General features: G+C 39.3%; 2 protein-coding genes and 1 long non-coding RNA gene across 3 annotated transcripts; 1 reads left to right on the top strand and 2 right to left on the bottom strand.

Annotated features, from left to right (window-relative positions):
• Positions 1–1,470: 1,470 nt before the first annotated feature.
• manea (mannosidase, endo-alpha) lies at positions 1,471–4,642 on the bottom strand. The gene is made up of 5 exons (XM_063909672.1): positions 4,358–4,642; positions 3,330–3,942; positions 2,911–3,020; positions 2,655–2,731; positions 1,471–2,514 (listed from the first exon to the last, which is right to left on the bottom strand). The coding sequence occupies exons 2-5, from the start codon at positions 3,832–3,834 to the stop codon at positions 1,881–1,883; spliced, it is 1,326 nt and encodes a 441-aa protein (XP_063765742.1). The 5' UTR covers positions 3,835–3,942; positions 4,358–4,642; the 3' UTR covers positions 1,471–1,880.
• A 255-nt stretch (positions 4,643–4,897) lies between these two features.
• Positions 4,898–5,778, top strand: LOC134881135 (uncharacterized). Its single transcript, XR_010168005.1, has 3 exons — positions 4,898–4,938; positions 5,302–5,477; positions 5,587–5,778. It is a non-coding gene; the product is annotated as an uncharacterized LOC134881135 (long non-coding RNA).
• A 120-nt stretch (positions 5,779–5,898) lies between these two features.
• LOC134881896 (serine/threonine-protein phosphatase PP1-beta catalytic subunit-like) lies at positions 5,899–18,653 on the bottom strand. Its single transcript, XM_063909491.1, has 8 exons — positions 18,575–18,653; positions 14,095–14,226; positions 9,399–9,629; positions 9,196–9,300; positions 9,015–9,086; positions 8,639–8,790; positions 7,692–7,826; positions 5,899–7,596 (listed from the first exon to the last, which is right to left on the bottom strand). The coding sequence occupies exons 1-8, from the start codon at positions 18,624–18,626 to the stop codon at positions 7,492–7,494; spliced, it is 984 nt and encodes a 327-aa protein (XP_063765561.1). The 5' UTR covers positions 18,627–18,653; the 3' UTR covers positions 5,899–7,491.
• Positions 18,654–19,545: the final 892 nt, after the last annotated feature.

Raw genomic sequence — 19,545 nt, 5'->3', positions numbered from 1 at the left:
ATCGCGCCCGTCCGCTGTGTTTGCAGGAATAGATCCGGATGAGCCCTCATCCATCGTCTTGATCCAGAAAACGATACCTACTGTAGCACTGTGCGCTGAATCTTCCCCGCTGCTGCACACCGACGCAAAGAATGATGGCTGCAAAAAAAAAAAAAAAATTGGCTGCTACCCCGGTCAGCCTGCACACAAAATGCATAGCTCGGTGTGTGAGGACGCCATGTAGCCTACGCTCTGGGATGTGATGCGATGTGGAATAATTCCCTGCTGGCTGCCCATGCGCTACCTTGCTCTGTTTACCGTCAATGCAGCTGCAGGCTGTGGCGGAGCTCCAGTGTGTGTGTGTGTGTGTGTGAGGGGGGATGCTGAGATTCAGCGTTAGTGCATATCACACTTCTATCATTAAGGCTCTGCTTTGAATGAGCGTGTGAATCATTGCTTGATTGGATGAAAAGGTTTCCGGTCCCCTGGCCTGTACCGACTCTTTAACCTGACAACAGTAATAATGGGAGGGTTGTGTTGTTCCACGGCTGCGTTTTAGTCATGTATAGCTGTAAGCCAAGGGCTGAACTGTGACTGCCTGCCAGTGGTAATGCACCACCACCACTACTTACTAAACCAAACACCAGTTAACTATGTAATTTATGACCATTTTCACAACATTTTCATGGGATTAACATCAGTTGCTGACAAATTGGCTGACAGACTGATGTGTCAGCATATAAAGTGCTTTGCAATTTTACAAGTGCAAATGTGCCCATTAGCACTATTTAACCATAACAACCTAAGCACATTGGCTCGTTATCATTTAAAGGGGCAAAATGGCAATTTATTATTGCACTTCCATAAAGTTGCAGGATTTATGAGACCCATTTAAGAAGAACAACGGTCAAAATCAAAGAGATATCATTGTCATTTTTTTGGGGTCAGCCTCCAACTACACTGGATCTTCCAATTCCTATAAAGCAACTCGATCCCGTTCATTTGACAACCGTTCAACATCTTTACCAGTTAAAGACCTACTGTACACTACTTACTCAGCACCAAACAACAAACAGACCAAGTTAAGCTCCAGCTGATTATCACAGTGTAGAGGTGGTCAAAAACACAACCTTAATGACATAAACAATTTCAAAAATGCTACTTTTAAAGTAAGCAAGTTCCAAAATAAAAACAGAAAGGTGTTTAAGTGTGAAGTGACACATGCAGGCGCCTTGATGTACCAGTCTTTCACAATGGTGTCAAACGAATCTGAATAAAAATGTAAGTATTCCACGGATAAGAAATAATCTACATTTTCCCTGAACTCTCTCTTGGCACTTTATCTTCTGAAATATCTGAACTGCTGTCCTGTCATCCCATTGTTTTCGTCTTACATTTTTATCAAATATCAAGGTTGTGATGTATCCTCTACTGTTTTTGGGCTAAGGCAGAGACGGGGACAGAGTGAGGCGACAGATTTGTTCCGGCAGATTGCTTTGTTTACTTTCCTTTCTTTCGAGGACACACTTTATTTAATCTTCAAAGGTTTAATGCAGGCACAGATTACAGGGAGGCATAACATGCCTACACACAAAGATGGATACGGTGAAATCGGTGATAAAACATGCTGTCTAATATGATTCCCAACAAACAAGTTTGTGTAAACACAAGTATAAGACATCAGTTAAATTATCAGTCATTTTTCCAAGTGTAAATAAATCACATACATCACTGCAGCCATAATTATGATAGTTGAGTTCAATGGCCTGTGACTTTAAAAATCATTAAGATTTTCTCCTACAACTATTCATCGTTTGCATTTTATCGTGCATTTTGCATCTACAACTTAATTACGTTTATACAACCATGACCTAACATTTGCTATGGCTCTTAGTCAGGGATCAATCCTGCCATTTTCGCCGCTCCCCACCAAATATGGCAGCCCATTTGCGAGTTATCTCCAGGTAGATTGCAGGTTTATTGGGCAGGTAGTCCATATACACAGTCTGACCAGTTTTCGGTATTGCCATTTCAATCTGAGTCCCCTCGTGCCATTCATTAAAGGATGTTATTGAGATGAAATCAGGCCTGGCTTGTAACGCAGCACTCAGCGAGGTCTCATAGTATTTACCGTTGATGCGGTTTCGAGTGTTTTGGAAGTTCCAGGGTCGAACACCTGTATCAATGTACCCGGGGCCCACACTTAAGATGAATATTAAGTTGTTATCTTCACAGAAAGCTTTAAGGGAGTCCCAGTTTCGCTGAGTGGACCCATAGGAAAACCCATTGGTAGCAAAGTAGGTGTATACACCATCAAATCCAGCAGTAAGGATATCCCTCTTATGTTTCTCCTCAACCAGCAGGGCGATAAAGATGGCGTCATACGGGGTGTCCCTGATGCTGTTAATTGCTGTGTGTTTGAGCAATTTGCCCCACTGCTCTGAGTTCATCAGATATGAGTCATACACATAGATGAGTGGAAGAAGCTTGCCAGTGTTTGTACGGTACTTGAAGAAAGCAGGGTGCTCTCCGTATCTGAGAAGTGAAGAAATACAAATGTCAAAGGAATAAAATGATGGATATAAACATGATAATTATTGATCAAGAAAGATTTCCAGAGGGAGTGTGAGATTACGGTGCTGACATCTGACTGACAACGCTGAAGAAACACTCACTTGTCAATGATGTATTTTACATTAGTTAACATGTTGACTTCATCTCTTCCTTTGTAAGGCTCAATGTGAAATGCTACCTGTAAACACAAAAATGACAGGATCGCAAAATATTCTGTCAATATAGAGACAAACTTCTGAAATTTCACCCACAAAACTTCCAGGGAAAGCATTAGGGAACTTTTTTAATCAAATATTAAGTCTGCTCATTAATACAAAACAAAATGGCAACTAAACTCACTCCTTTCTTCATACAGACCTTAACATGGTATTTGTGTGCCACCTCCATCAGCAAAGGCACAATGTCATCCGTTGGTTCACCATTATCATCGCCTATATTAGGAGGATACCAGGACACAACAAGGACACCTGAAAAAAAACACATATCACACATTAAAAGAAAACACTGAGCTTATTTGTGAATAAATTTAGTTAATCACGTGTTGTCAGAAAACAAAATTGTGTGATTGGGTGAAACTGAAATGTTGTAAAACTCAAGCAAAGCAGAAAGGCTGGATTTTATAATGATGTTGACAAAGAAACTGTATTTAACGTGGATGAATCAGGTCAGATGGTAACCTTATCATAATATCATTACAGTTATGGTTTCTTTGTAAAAAGACAGGTGAGAAGGAAACATTATTGTCCGGTTAAGTTTAGATTCATTTCTATTCTTACCAATTGCTGCCGTGCGTAGCTGTTGCATATGGGACTCTATGATGGAGGGATCCCTGGAGCTGTAAGCCCCTAAAGAGGGGTAGAAGTTGGCCCCGATGTCTTCAGGTGGGACGTGTCGATCTTGTGGATAACCCTGAGCCACCTTCAAGTCCCAGTGAGGCAGCTGTGGGTGGTCCCAGTGGATGTACTTGCCATCAAACTTTGGGTTTCCGTACCATGTGTAGTAGAAGGCATGGAGATAGTAGTTTGGAGGAGGGAACTTCCTCAGTGTAGCCTCCAGTTTATCTGACTGAGCAGAGTCAGTCATTTTGCTCTGGACAAGTCTATTGTCGTATTCTCTCTGGATCTGATTGTCATTCCTTCTCTCCAGGACCGGCTGTTCACCAACAGGGTTGTCGAACGGAGAGTCCTCTGGTGTCAGCGCCTTTAAGACCACTGTTACTATGAGCACAAGCAACACCAAAGCAATTAATGTGATGCAAGATTTGCGCCTAAACCTTGCCATTCTTCAGTCAGTGCTTGAGGCTTTCCACAGTTCATTGTTGAGACAGCAGTGAGGGAATTTAGTTGGACAGGATGCCATTAATGCTCAGTCAGTGAGGTAATGTTCAGCCTGGAAGTTTGAGAAAACAATGCATTTAAGTTTGTTAAAAAAAGGACATTGGGTATGCAACTAATGACTATTGGACCAATTGTATTTTCAGAAAATAAATAAAAAATACTAACAGCATTTCTCTTACTTTTTTTTTTAGGTTGGGCAGCAAAATGCTCACATTTAATAGGCTGCAACCATCTAATATTTGCCAGTTCATTACATTTTCAAAACAGTTGCTTAATAATCTCTTTTAAAAGAAAGGGAGGCAGGGAGCTAACGAAGGTACATTGTTTTAAATGACTGCACACTAGCCGGAAGTGCTGTCAGAACGTACAGTATAATAACAAATGTGCTAATTCAGCAAAAGCTTTTAGCATACAGTTTAGCGATGCATAACAACACATTTACTAAGATCACCACGCTTTAACTATACCTGTATCGATGAACTTTAGACTTGTCAACAGCAGCCTAGAATAACAGGGGTGACACAATATTAGCTTTATCCTCCGACAGGACACCACTTCACTTGTTTCCGCATTAAAACTCTGTTCATTGAACAGAACCTCTAGTATCAAACATCAGACGACTGTCTTCACAGCTCGGAGAACTCTTCATCAATTATTTTGTTGTAAGAGATGTGAGAAATGCAGAGGACCCGACACCAACTGCACTTCTGGTTCGGTTGTTGGTCGTAGATCTACAAATCCGCGCATGCGCAGTGTCTGCGACCAATCCATGTTTCGTAGGAATCTGATTTTACGCGCTGCGTCAACAACAGTCAGAGGAGCCGTTTTAATGAATTAAAATTATACCTGTCGCCCCCATTTGTTTGGTAAGGTGTATTACACAAAACAATCTCACTGGAAGGACCAATAATATAAATGCCTTTTTATAATATTATTATGCAAAAATCCTGTTTTGAAAAAAAACATTCCAGTTTATTTTGCAGTTGTTGCCAATAGCAACATTTTCAAACTTGCTCATATCGACCATTTTGCACAATCTGTGTACAAGGTAAGTGTAGCAGACTACAAACATATCAGAAATAATATAAAAGGATGAAATGTACGCTACAATATTAATATTTAATATGGCTACAACATGTGTGTAGGCTACCACAAACTGAAAAAGACAAGAATCCCCTCCATTGTTTTACATATTGTTCTGTTGGTTTGTAGCATATCTTTTTTAAGTGGTTTTGTCATTTGTTAATGTTCATATTTCATTTAGTTTTCTTGTGAAAAGTGTATACCTAATAATATGTATTTGAGTTTTGGTTGATGCAACAGCAATATGCATGTTAATACGTTTTTTTGATTTGATTGATCAATTTGATATTGGTTTTAATGTGTCTGTTTATTGCATGTTTGTTTGAAGTGCTTGAAACCCAACAAAATCTTTTAAGAAAAATTAACATGGAAATGGAACAACTACAGCCAAGAAAGTCATCTGTGGGCAGGCCGATCAGACAGCCCTATCGTACCGCAAATCTCCAGAGGTTTGAAGAGAGCAATGACGTGGTGATGGATGCACCCAAAGAACTGGATGTACAGGTTTGTCTAATCAAGCTTTTTGTCCAAAAATGCCCAAAATGAACATATATCATAACTTGTTTTATTGCAGAAATCCTGTTAAAAGAAATACTTTCAATTATTTTCTCAGGGCAACTCCACATTCAGCTCACAGACCATCATCTACTACACTGTCCTCTTTCTAAAACTGGGACTGTGGATCGTCACTGCTTGGATCTTGTCCTACCTCCACCTGGGCCTCCCATGTTTAATCCTGCCACTGAGGCTTTGGTTTTATTCAGGGCAGATGAACAGTGCTCTGAAATTGGCTTATAGACGCCTGCGGGGGAAAGTTGAATAAACTGATATAAAAAAGTGAAGAAAATATCATTTTTGCAATTTCTCAAATGTCTTGAAAAGAGTGATACATTCATGCAAAAACACAAGTGAAATCAGACGAAAAACAGTTTTAGTTTCCATCAATTTTATTGACTTATAGAGTTCCAAACAAACTTGTACAAATTGCAAAACAGCTTTTGGTAACACTTCAATGTTTTCTTATGATCAGTATTATGAAATAAATTAAGTGAATATAAGGAAACAATGAGAATAGTGAAACAGAACAATTCAACAGAAAGCCTAATACCACAAAGAGCAAAATAAAGACTGAACAAAGAAAACGGTTAGCCACAAATGATCGACAGCATCTTCTTTGCAGAAGACTTAAATGAACCTCCAGTACCTCCTCGCAACATTTTGTGCAGGAAATAAAAAAGCCCATCCTGAGCTGGCTAGTTTGAAATTCACATATGATTTGTATTGTACTACTGTATTTATACACCAGGTGGCATCACTGTCACATTGCATAACGGCCGGTCCTGCCACCCACTCCTTCAGCTTTCCTACTCAATACCAGGACACACTGGGTGATGTTACAGGAGGATAGCTGGCACTTAAAAGCTTCCAAGAACAAACTTCCTTCATTAGGTTTTTCATGTGTACTCTAGCACTAAACAATTCAAACACTGTAGAGCATTTTGTGAAGCTTGCTTTTAGTTTTAAGTGCTGTTAGATGTTTTCTTTCCTTATCTTCATACAAATACACTTTTAGAACACCATTTATCCAGTATGTCAACAGGTAAGGTACTGACTATAAGTCACACATAGTATTTAAATGCCTGTGCATGAACATGAAAAAAACTCTTAGCATCTTTCATCAAAAAACAAGAGGATTTTTTGGGAAAATAATCTTAAACAAATAATAATTAGACCCATGTCAATAACAGCTCTTTGTGAGGAGCGGCGTGTTTTTGTGTGGGTGTGGAGTTGAGGCACAGGGAGGCATAACAGAGCGGAGGAATCAATGCCCTGAGGGCGCTGTGTTTGGGGAGAGTGGGTCCACTGCCAGCAGCATCCGATTTACCCTCTATCTTTCATTGAAGCCGGTTTCTTCACATTCCTTGCTAGTCCTAGGGAGGTGCACTTTTTCAATGGTTAATTATATAAAATGTTCGCCTGCACAACAACTGCAAGTTCACCGCAAACGCAGTAATAATGTTTCAAACAGTTAAACCGGAATATAAGAAATGTTATTCATGTCTTAGGACTTAGCACGGAAACCTCAGTCTCTTTAAAACACATTGGAAGGATTTTCTCTGCTTTCAAGGCAAAAAACAACAATGTTCAATCTCTACTGTGTTTTTGTCAAACTGAAAAAGACTTCCTCTAACTCAATCGCTCTGTCCCTCTGCACAGAGACGACACAGAACCTCAGAAAACTTTAAATGGCATTGGAAGTAAAACAACAAACTCTGTTAATAATATGAAAAATACCAACAAACAGGCAAAAAAAAAAAGAGATCGGTCACAGCAAATTTATGTACACATACACATTAAGAAAGGAGCTGTCAGTGGAGCTGGGGAAGAAAGAGGAGAAAGATTTGGGCAATTAGATAAGCCCCGTATCTTCGCTATACAGGGGAGTTACAGGGGTCGCCGAGATGGCAGACCAGGGACGGAGAGGGTTAAGAGGGCGGGGAGAGCTCAGCCGGTGCGTTCACCTCTTCTTCGGGGCTTGGGCGGTGCGGGGTGGGGTGACGGGACGACCAGAATTTACACCACCGTACTGATACTTAGCCTTCTTCTCCGAGGGCTTTAGGATCTTTAAATAATGACACAAACACAGTCAGAGAAGATGTGAGTGTTTCTGAGATTAATGCAAATATCAAAAGGTGTTGAAATGGTTTTTTAGAATACCTGGAAGGAGCACATGAGGGATTCATCCACACTCATCATGCCACCTGCATTGTCGAACTCCCCGCAGTAGTTTGGAGCGGAGAAGAGTGTGACCAGTTGGCGTTTGGCAAAGAACTCGTATCCATCCTCCACAACCTGTTAGAAGACACGGGACATTATTCCACCGCCTACAGCGATCGATAAACAAGACACAGATCTACAGCTGGTTTCAGAATCCTACTTTGCTATAATTGTCATGTGTCCACAACCACCTACATCTGAATCAATATCAGCACCCAACGCAGAGCCAAAATAGCTAATGAATACATTCCACTTTTGAAAATACATAGTTTTTGGTCCCCTATCAGGTAAATAAAACACAACCTCTCCATCATGAGTTTGAGTTGCTCCCTTTAAGGCCAACGCGGTCACAAAACTAAAGTTAAATTAAATAGATTGGCTGTACACCATGGATATAAAGGAAATGACTGTTTTACAATTGAGACATGTCCTTTTTCATGTGAAGTTTTTACCTTGACTACATGTTTTTGTGTTCATCAGGTGAGACCATAGATAATGTCTTTTGTTATTTTAATATACTGTACATGTTGCCAGTGTCTTGCAAACAGCAGGTTCTTATTCTCTGTTCTATTCTGTCTTGGTTCAGCAAAAAAGTTGATTGACAATAACTGAGTGCTAAAGGAAGTAATAACTAATGATTCATGGGGGAAACATACACTGGGCAAGACTGCTGTAGCAGGTCTATTAATAATGTGGTTTAGCTTGTGTCTGTGGTTCCTCCTCAGTAATTACTTGTTCCAAAGACACACAGTAATGGAGGTCCGCTATGAGTAAAGTGCATGGCCAAACAGTTTTAAGTCTCTAAGAAAAAAAAAAACCAGTTTGCTTGCCATGCACTTTGTATTTTAACTATCTAGACTCTCTACTTTACTTCCCTCCATAATTACCTGGTGGGCTCTGCAGATGAGGTCCAGGTCGTGGCGGTTCAGGAACTTGCTGACCACATCTGCTCCGAAGGTGAAGGAGACCCCGCGGTCGTTCTCCCCCCAACCTTGTACATCCTTATCTGGGTCCGACCACAAAAGGTCACACAGTAGGCCTGAGACACACAGGAGAAGAAAGAGACATCAATTATAGTTAAGAGTTTAAGGGAGAGCATAGGTGGGAAGAAGTTGCTAAAAATCCGACTGATGCAACACAGCATATCTACTAACAGACATACATTCAAGAAAACTCAAGTTCCAGAGAGAAATACATGCATTTGTAGCACCAAGTATGCATGCACTTAAGCAATGCAGACACACACACACACACACAAGGTACCTGTATCAGGCACGTCTGTTGGCCTCATGATCCGGCGAATCTGCTCCATTGACTGCAAATCAGGCGATAGCCCTAAAAAGTTAAAGTTACATTTCAAGTTACTACAATTACATCTTAAACGAAGGAATTAAAAACTACCAATTTGAGAGGGGAGAAAAAAGCATTCCAATAGTTGCTATACCTCCATGGCAGCAGAAGATCTTCTCATCAATGATAGCAGCAATCGGGAGGCAGTTAAAGCAGTCGGTGAAGGTCTTCCACAACTTAATGTTAAACCTGCGCTTGCCTGCAGGAAAACACAAACACACAATACATTCAACACAAACTACACATGTGCATCAAGGCGAGCTTTGTGTTTATTAAGGTGCGTTTCATTTAACGCACACTCATCGTAGAAGCCGTAGATGCGGTTGATGGAAGCGCACTCGTGGTTGCCCCTGAGCAGGAAGAAGTTCTCTGGGTATTTGATCTTGTAGGCCAGCAGAAGGCAGATGGTTTCCAGGGATTGTTTCCCTCTGTCCACGTAGTCACCCAGGAAAAGGTAGTTGGCCTCTGGAGGGAAACCGCCATACTCAAACAGCCTCAGTAGGTCTGTGTATTGCCCATGGATGTCACCTAGAAAAAGGGGGTGAGAGAAAAAGGTTTTGACATGCTTAACAGACATGTATGATAGATAGTCGACAAAGGGAAGAGGTTATCGAAAATGGTGCAGAATATTAGTAATCATGAAACATTTTTAGAATATAACCAAAGCCAATGCAGGAGTTAAAAAAGAGGTACACATGTTCTTTTATACACAAAAGCACATATTAAGGCTTATGATGGTACTTGGTATTTTGATTCTTGTATTTTAAATGTAATGACTAGTAGGAGTGTTTTGACTCCATCCATTCTTGTACGTTGCTTAATGGAGACCCTTTACTCCATTTTTTTCCTTATTAGACAGGACGACAGATATTGCAAGTGAGACAGGAAAGTATGGAAAGACAAGTAAGAGGAGGACAGAGAGAGGAATTTGTCAGTCAATTTGAGTGAAAGGAGAGAAGAAGTCTGGAAGCCTTTCATTAAACGTAATGCGACATCTACGGCCGTGTACACTTATTTGTCGGGAGCTCTTCTCATGTCAGGATATGTGCTAAATATCATCTGGCAGCTCAAAAATTACCTCCTCCGCAGGAAGAAATCCTAAAGGAAACACTGACGTTTCATTTTAACAACTCCCCCAGCACTCAGGGTCAACCTGGTCTCTTTTTGACATCAGTCAGGCAGAGATGTGCTGCAGCAGCTCATATCAAAGCACAGCATCTGACAGGGGACTCTCTTCGGCACTTGGCCGAGACCTGCTTTTTTTTGATGTCCTCTCGCACCAATTTTAGAGCTGCTCTAATCTGGGTTAAGTGTTTCAGACACATAAGCAGTGAAGTATCACCAGAAACAGTATGACAATAATAACAGGCTTTATTGTGATCAAAAAAAGAAAGCCAATTTATGTGGCACAATTTTTTTATAGCAATGCTTCTTCACAATATGGCACCAGATTAAAATGCTAAACTGCACTGTTGTCTGGCTCTGAGATTAATTTGACCAAAAATCATGAGAGTGGCTGGCACTGTTTTCTATTTCATGTTGCCTGTCAGTCATGGAGACACCGAAACCCAAACCACAGCTGGCATCTAATCAACATGGCAACAGGCTCATACTTATTTTTGCATGTTCCTCAGGATGGCACGCAAAAACACACTTTTTGCCGTGCAAACGGTTTAAGGAACACTTTGAAATCTCACTCTGTCCTACACCCCTGTTGTGCTCAGCCAGTGGATTTGTGTTTCACCATCATTCACGTCCTTTGCCCTGGACACGCATTCCCAGTGTGCCATCTAGAGTTTTGATGCAGGTGCTGGTAATGTTTACAAATTCTCAATCCTTCACATTAATAATACAATGTCAAGACTTCAAGAAAACAAGCTTTGAAATATGAATACCCCAGTAGAACAGTCCAGGTAACAATCTGTCAGTAAGAAGCTTAATGTCTTCTACTGTTGTTGCCGTGATGGTAAAAAGGTTATGGTAGGTGAAAAGCAAGCAACCATGTGTCAGATGTGTTTTTCAATAGTTCAGTTTTATAGCTATAGGACTTTTGCTCCTCTTTTTGTGCGCCAATAGATCTCAGTCTGCCATAATAAAACAAAATTAGTCCTATCTAATTTCTGGTTTCCTAGTCTGCAGTGTGCTAATCTGGGTAATGCTGAGGCCAGATCTGAAGACATAAAAACATGAAAATACTTTTTTATGATGGATCGTTTTTGTGGGCTAAAAGCAACACATATTGGAAAACAGAGTAAATACAGAGGACAACTCACAGAACCATAACGCTCGACTGTGCCTGCACCAAAACAGAAATGGACATGGAGGCATAAACAATTAGCTTTGCACACAAAGCCGCATTTGGATAAAATGTTACCGATGGCAACACAGACTGTAATCTCTGCAGAGACATTTGTGAAGAGTGAACTTCGCAGGGCCAACTTCAGATGAGCTGCGGCTATGCATTAAATCCTGTACAAGCTAACATTTCATTTGATAGAACTACATAGATAAAATTACTTTATTGATCCTTATTTGGGAAATGTTTTCGTTGCAGCAGCAAAAATACAAGGCAATGTAACTACAATAAAAGAGCATTTAAAAAGTAAAAATATACAGTTGGGGACAAAAAATGTACCGAAAATAAAAACAAAAATAAAAAGCAGGATAATATATGTACAATAAGTGTGAAGGTGTGGAATATTAAATAGAATAAATATATAATGTACAGTAAGGTATGGTTTATGATTTGCAGGCTATTTGGAAATGTGTCCCTCCAAAAAAAAGGCACCGTAGGTTAGCGTTACCATCGTAACTATCCTCAACTCCACAGTTGCTGCATGACTGAATATGAATCTGTGAGCTTCACAAAGACTGGCATTGGTTCCTACGGGGCAGACCCCCCGCCTGCCCTCTCACAAAGGAATTGTAGGATGACAGTGAATTATTAACTCAGCACTGCCTCTGCAGTTTTTACAGTCCGAGAATAGCAGCCCGGATATTTAGGGTTTAAACAGGTAAGCAAAAGGCTGAAAGTCGAAGCTCAGGTCAGTGTTATAAATAAACACTATTTATCTCTGGATTAAAAGCCATGGTGATAATAGAACCCTGACAGTGCTTCTTGTGTGCACCCTTGTGTGGTAGAGTGATGTTAAAAACCACGCTTACATTCTCTGAAAGATCTGATAGACAAATGATATGAGTGAGAGCGGAAAACAAACACAACATGCACAGTGTAAAGGCCATCACAGGGACATCCTAGCATCAGACCACTTCAATAACAAAGCTGTAAACAAGGGTAGTGTTGCATGACCTTGTGTAGCCAGATCATTTACCAGGTTCAAAGTGCCCACATAAAAACAAATCAGTGGTGTGAGGAAAACACTGAGTAATACTGCTCAGAGCACATTCCATGATGAAAACAAGTAAACACAAAAGCACTCAGGCTACAGCCCATAACTGACTTTCTCATTTTCAAATTACAAAAGGATCCACCTTACTCGTAAAAATGCTATTTAATACGTATGAGTCATTGACTGTAAATAGTGTATGAGTATAATGTGAGAATACTACCTCATGTATATAACACATCATCATAAGTCAAACTAAAATAGAATCAATTAGAAATGAAATACAGATAATTCACACTTATACTCAGAGGCCTGATGTAACCATAAGGAATGTAAAGAATGAACACAGCTACTCACTGGGGAAGAACTAACTACGCTACCAGTGATATTCTGCTAAAATACGTTCAGTACTTGCATTTATTTATTATATCCTCAACTTTAAATTCTTAATTTCATTTTTAAAGCTGTTCTTTTATTTTATTTTGTTTTGTTTGTTTGTTTCGCTTGTCCTTGTTTGTCCACCCTCCCTCATACTGTGAAGCATCTTTGAGTTCATTAATAGCGCTATATAAAGACAATTTATTATTAGTATTATTATTACAATGTAAAAGACAAACTCATTGTATTCTGTATATTGCAGTTTACATAGATGCCGAACAGGGACAAAGCTGGGCAAAGTATGCCTGTGGCGCTAAAGTTACTGTGATGGAGAGAGTAAGCGCAGAATCTGATCCATGTGGCCTCAGTAAATAATTAAAGGATTCACTGTTTGGTCTTTATATTCAGTGCTGGTGCTCTTAAAGGCCTCACAGCCGCGGGTTAAAAGCAAGTAATCAGTCTGGGGGTAGGGGTTCAGCAACAATACAAAGAAGGCAAAGGAGAGATAAAGAAACTGCACACAGTGACAAATAGCACAACCTCAAACTCATAAATATTTAAGAGTAATGTGCATGGGTTAGGTCTGCATGGATGAGTCCAGACAATTATTCTGATGCCTATATATTGAAACATTATACTGTCAATTTGAAGGGAAACCATATCTATTGACATTTTGCTTCACATTATCACATGTATTACTTTGAATACAACATTTGCCATCTAAGTTTGAGTTACTATAAGGCCTACATCACAACAATCTTAAAGTAAATGTGGGTGGGAGGGAGAGCCACACATGGACTAAGTGTGAGCCTGAGGGTTTATGTATGTGAGCTTGTGTACTGTATTTTCAAGGACCGGCACGTTTATTAGAGCTTTTTGCATTTGCGTGCGATACTCTGGAGGGAAGAGATAAAGCATGTGGGAGTGTGCAGAGATGTGCAGGAGCCAGCCAGAGACAGTGATAGTGGTAGCATTTCAAGTGTTGTGAGGGAGTTCGCTTGCAAAGTTGCATTGCTTTACTCCAAGGTCTGTTAAACAGTGGTACACAATACGTGTATGTGGGAAGTTCCCCAATATGACCTAGCACGAGCTGAGGCTGTGTTTTTGGGCCTGGTTACATAAGTTAACTTTTAAACCTCTCAGTTCAGAGGAGCTTGAGAGGAAATGTCACAGTAGAGTATGTTATATAGAGGGTAACGAGAGCTAAAATTAACCTGACATTGTGAGGAAATGAGCTCAAAAAATGGGCATAAATGTACAGCACTGACCACAGATCTTTAGGGGAGCCTCGAGCTCCAGCAGGATGGGCTGGCTGAGGAAGATCTCCCTGGATTTGATGCAGAGACCCCGCACCTCTGACTCGCTCATCTGGACTATCTTTCCTGGGCGACATCCTCGTACTGGAGAGAAGAGAAAAGATACGTCAGTAATTGTAAGCATCGTTGTCAGTGTTAACAGAATCAGCAACCCCCAACTTCTTCAGAATGAGGACATGGTACAATAATACTTACAGGAAAATCATCACAGTATCACTTTTTAAAATCTGATGAGCTGTGGACGTAATGGTTTTGAGGCTTATAAGTGCTAAGTATCAGCCAACTGCATATACTATGAGAGCAGCTTGCATCTTCAGCACGGTGTGGGTTTATTGGCTGTGTAGTTGCACCGTTAGCTTGAGCCTACTTTCTGGCGTTATGCCACAGCTCTTGGAACAGATTTATCTTACAACGATGAAAAGAAAAGTGAGAATTGCAAAAGTTGGATACACTCAGCAGGCGAAATAATCAGAGATATGAAAAGTGAGATTTGACATGAAAACTGCCTGCCTTGCTATGGAGCCTTGTGGCTTGCATTAATTATATCTAGTTTCTAGCTCTGCACTTTATGCGTCTAATATTTGGACAGTGTAGTTAGTGCAATGTTTCTCAAAAGGTGTCATACTTTTAAAAAGCACACTATTAGATACATCCTGTTACAACTAGGCCAAAGGTGACCAGTAGCAAAAGATAGCAAAGGCTGTTTTAGTAAATATTAGCTTGAAGGTAGTGTATTCAACCCTGGAACACATGGTTGCAATTTCAAACTCATCTTCTCATTTGGTTTTTAAAAGCAGTATGTCGTCAATTGTGTAGAGACACATAACATATTAAGAGAAGCGTCCACATCACAGTGGTTACCTGTACGTTTTGGAATTGATTTTGGGATTATTCATTGCTTAAATAAAGTTGTCATTACCATAACAATAGTGAGCGCATAACAGAGATTAACTGTGCTTTCATACTGAATTAAATTAAGAATGTAGCCCATAGGAAATGGTAATAAAATCATATAGCGATCTTTAATTAAGTCTCAGTTTGACATCACAAAAAGCAGATCCAAGCACTGTGCAAAGATGAACCACTGACTGCAGAAACCCTGACTGAGGGATTATGTAATAACTAACCATTTTGGAATTGTCTTAAAGCTTGACGCCCACTAAAGCTCCCAATAAAGGATAGCTGAGCCCAGTGAAACAAAGGCTTCATCCTTAAAGAATAACAAATTGAAGATTGACCAAAAAGGAAACAGTTCAAAGCGGTTTAAGTGAGCCAGTCCTAAAGCTTAGTGCATTTTTGTATGCACAAGTGACTACACGCACACGCACACACACACACACACACACACACACACACACACACACACACACACACACACACACACACACACACACACACTATCAGCGGCCCATTAGTCATGTAATCCAACCAAATCTGAGAGAGGTGAGTGAACCAGAGAAACATGGATTCTCACAGATGGTCAATCTGAGAGCCAAAAACTATTCTAGGGCTCCACCAACCTCAACCAAGTGTCACTTTACATCATCAATTTCACACTACATTTCTTTATCACCCATCTAATGTATCTGTTTCATACGCTTGTGCCGAATGGGGTGAAGCATGTAATTGCAGAAGTAGGGCTATTCACTCAGCGGTCGGGCGAGTTAAACTCGGATGCCCTGCTTTAACACTGAACTTTCACTGTTCCCACTTCTGCCGCCTGGCACTTTTGAAAGAGATTAGTTCTTAAGAACATTGAGGGGCAAAGGGTGAGATGAAGCAATGACAAGGGTTTGGAACCAATATACCAAACCTCTGTTTGTGTGTGAGATGACAAGTTTTAATTCCAACGAATAGCACTCTCACTAACACTTGGCCTTTCCTCAAGACTGATATTTCTCAGACAGCAAAACGTACAATAAGCTATGTGTTGGCTGGGATAAAAAACAAGAGCTCAAGACCCACATACAAAGTATCTTGTTTAAAGACTTAAGACAAGGGATTTTTTACTCTCTTGTTATCTTAACAAAGCGCTAAATATCAGAGGAAAAATCCCAACATTGAGTTTAAGACCAAAACAGGTGTTGTTACATCTTCAACCATGGGGCTATATACATTTAAATACAGTCAGAGTTCAGAGGAAATCATGTGCAGCAAATAGAACAACTTAAATAAATACATACCTAATATTATATACTGGCAAAAAAAAAAGCTTGATTAATGAAAAGTATAAACAATTCCAAAACCTGGCTTTGAAATGCTAAATATCAGGGTTCAAGTTCTTGGCTTAAACCACTAAAACCGTTATCACTGTTTTTTCTTCAGACACAATTGAACTGATCCAAAAATGATCAGTGAAACAAAAAAAATCACACAGCAAAGTCACAAAAAGACTTTCACAAGAGAGTGCCATTTAACTACTACAAATGTCTTGACCAGAAACGATCAAAAAATGACACTTCATATTGGACATTTAACATATCCTGAATTATTTGCTTTATCCAAATCCTGGTGTAAACTAACACTATTAACTACTAAACTGAACAATTATGTAAGGAGCCTATAAAAGATTATCATCCAAGGAATTAGTCATCATTGTTTTGAGAGCGTGAAAATAGAAAAACAACAACACAATTGCTATCGTGCTCAACAAGATCACAGAAAAACTGACCGTCTACGAAAGATGCCAATTCCAACTTGTACTCAAAATATGAGCACCACAATCAACAAGTCTCTGTGGCTCAACATGAGAAACAAGGAGAACTCAGTGTGAAGGGATCAACAAGCTTTCCAGTAGAAAATAAATAGTGTGTTGAGAGGAGTAAACAAGATGATTGCAGGCTTTGACGCAATGGAACTTATTTTTAAATCATTTCAACATTTGTTAGCAAAAACATAAAATTGAGACTGCAAGAAACACAAGGCAGCTGCAGTGTGACGGCGTTTTCCAGCAGTTACTTTAAATATGAAATCTTAGCATTTCAGTGCTGGCTTGCTGCTGTCTCATGCCTCCAACAAAGTCACAGCTACTGGTGGAAAGTATGCCAAGGACAGCTGATTTCGCCTTAGTGGTCTGGTCTGACTCAAATCACATATCACAGGGGAACAGAAAACTCCCTGAGCAGGCGGACGGCCAACACAAAAGGATTTTTGTACATCGGTCTCGCTGCCAAAACCTGGCCATACACACCAACAAATGTCCCTTTTGGCCTATTCATCAAGTACCAAAGCAATAATAAAAATGTGAAGACAACAACACAAAATGACTTACTTTAAACTATAAGAAACTAAATGTGTTGACAGGTCAGGGAAACACCCAATATCTATACGGTCTATCTTACTTGTTTAATGTTTGAGATTGTGGTTTATTATTCACCTGTACCAATACTAACAGATTCATTTCAAGGGAATGTGTGTGCATAAAAATTCAATCCAGAAATCTGCTCTCTAAAATACAGCTTAAAAACCACACTGAAAAAATTGAAAGGTTGGCTTTAATTCAATGTATTATGTCATATAGCTGTATTGGGTTAGTTGAAAGCAATAATACCAAGTTTTAATAAAGTATATGTTCAAATATATATTCTTTTCAACCAACCGAATACAGTGATGTGAAATCTGTTGACATAATACATTTTATTAAAGTCAACGTATCAGTTTTTCAGGACACAAACTAAAAAGTTGCTTAACAAAGCAAACTACGTCACAATTCAAATTAGTCTAAAATGCAGTGATAAGGACATCCAGGCAAAATGTTTATCCATGTCTATATTTTAAATCTAGCTCCATTTCTATAGATTCAAACCATTCTTTCAAGATTGTTAATTTCATTAATGTAACGTTAATAGAAATTAAACAGTATACTATCAAAACGAATTACAGCCCCGGGGATATTGAGCAATTTAGGGACAAGGGTGCTGTTAAAAATCGATGTTGAACACATATTTAGTTTAAATTGTATTAACTTATTGAGCAATAAAAGTGCGTAACAGTTCCAACTGTCACTGCCATGACAACATGTCCATGCGTTGCATTTAAACGTTAAAACGTACAGGGCGAATCGTCCCAGCCCTTCATCATTTGTACATCAACTGGAAATTAAATAAGCCCCAACACACCAAAAAAACACCAACAACTTTTAATACATGCTTAAGTAAAGACTACGAAACAGCAACATTACTTCTTTACAGTAATGTAACCATAACTGCAAAAACTAAGAAATGTAGGCGTTCACTGCTGTGTTTATAAACACGGCCAGCTAACAGCTAGCCTGAGATACACCGTTACAATTGCCTGCCATTAGCCCCACATGCTAACACATTTACTGCGTGTGCAAAGGCAACCGCGGTAGTTACAGAAAACATATCTGACCAAGCTGAGACATAAACAGCTAACTCTATGAAACATTTGGGACATTATTCAAAGTGTTCACCTTCCAGGAGCCGAGAGATGAGGCTGTCCACGTTCAATTCACCCTCCGCCATCTTCACACTGCTGTGGTAGTGCTGGCCGGTTCGATCGCCGATATAGACACCAGGGGGCGCTGTTGTCAATAAAACAGTAACAGTGTATGATCATGACGGGAATAATAAACCTAATGATTTTATTTTATTGCACATATTTAGAACTTACAGTAAAATACAAAAAGCTCGATAAAGATACAAATAACGTATACATAATAAGTTAACATCATTATATGCCCGAAAATAAACATAAACATGTCTTAAAGACAAGAAACATAAATAATACATCCAATGACAGCGAAGGGGATCAACAAAAAAATAATTTAAGAGGCATTAAGGAGCTCACTAAAAATAATAACAATTTAGAAATATCACAATGAATCTTTTTAGAAATTTTCCAGTACTGTATTTTTTAAAGAGAGAGAAAACAATATTTGGATTCATTAATAAAACAAGGAAAGGAGGGCTTGCTACCTCTCCATTTACAGCAGTATGGTATTTACCACAAATAAGTATCATATTTAACAAATTAGATATTGAAGATTCCAATTTATCAATATAAATAAAATATGACATGCATATAGTAAACATAACCTTCAACTTTCTGAAATAAATACTTAAAACATCAGAAGTGGCATCCTAATCCTGTTTGTTAGATGTGTACATTATGGGATTGAAATCCTTCTTACTGATGCATAAAAGTGTAAAGAATCATTTTAATGTTGTAGCCGGTTCAGGTGGAGCTAATGTGAACTATTTTATACATTGTTGTGTAGTTTAAGGTATGGCAATACACCATAATAATTTTACAAAGCAAAATATAAATTTGCAATGAAAGTAATGACTTCAGCTGTCAAATAAGTGAAGTGAAAAGGCCTTATTCTTGCAACACAATCAACCCCTTTTATTATTTTTTCCAAGGGCTATTAACATTTTGTTA

The sequence above is a fragment of the Eleginops maclovinus genome, chromosome 19 (genome assembly GCF_036324505.1).
Source record: "Eleginops maclovinus isolate JMC-PN-2008 ecotype Puerto Natales chromosome 19, JC_Emac_rtc_rv5, whole genome shotgun sequence".
In the NCBI taxonomy this organism is placed as follows: domain Eukaryota; kingdom Metazoa; phylum Chordata; class Actinopteri; order Perciformes; family Eleginopidae; genus Eleginops; species Eleginops maclovinus.
Note: the sequence above shows the minus strand (reverse complement) of the source record. Positions and strands in the feature narration are given on the sequence as shown.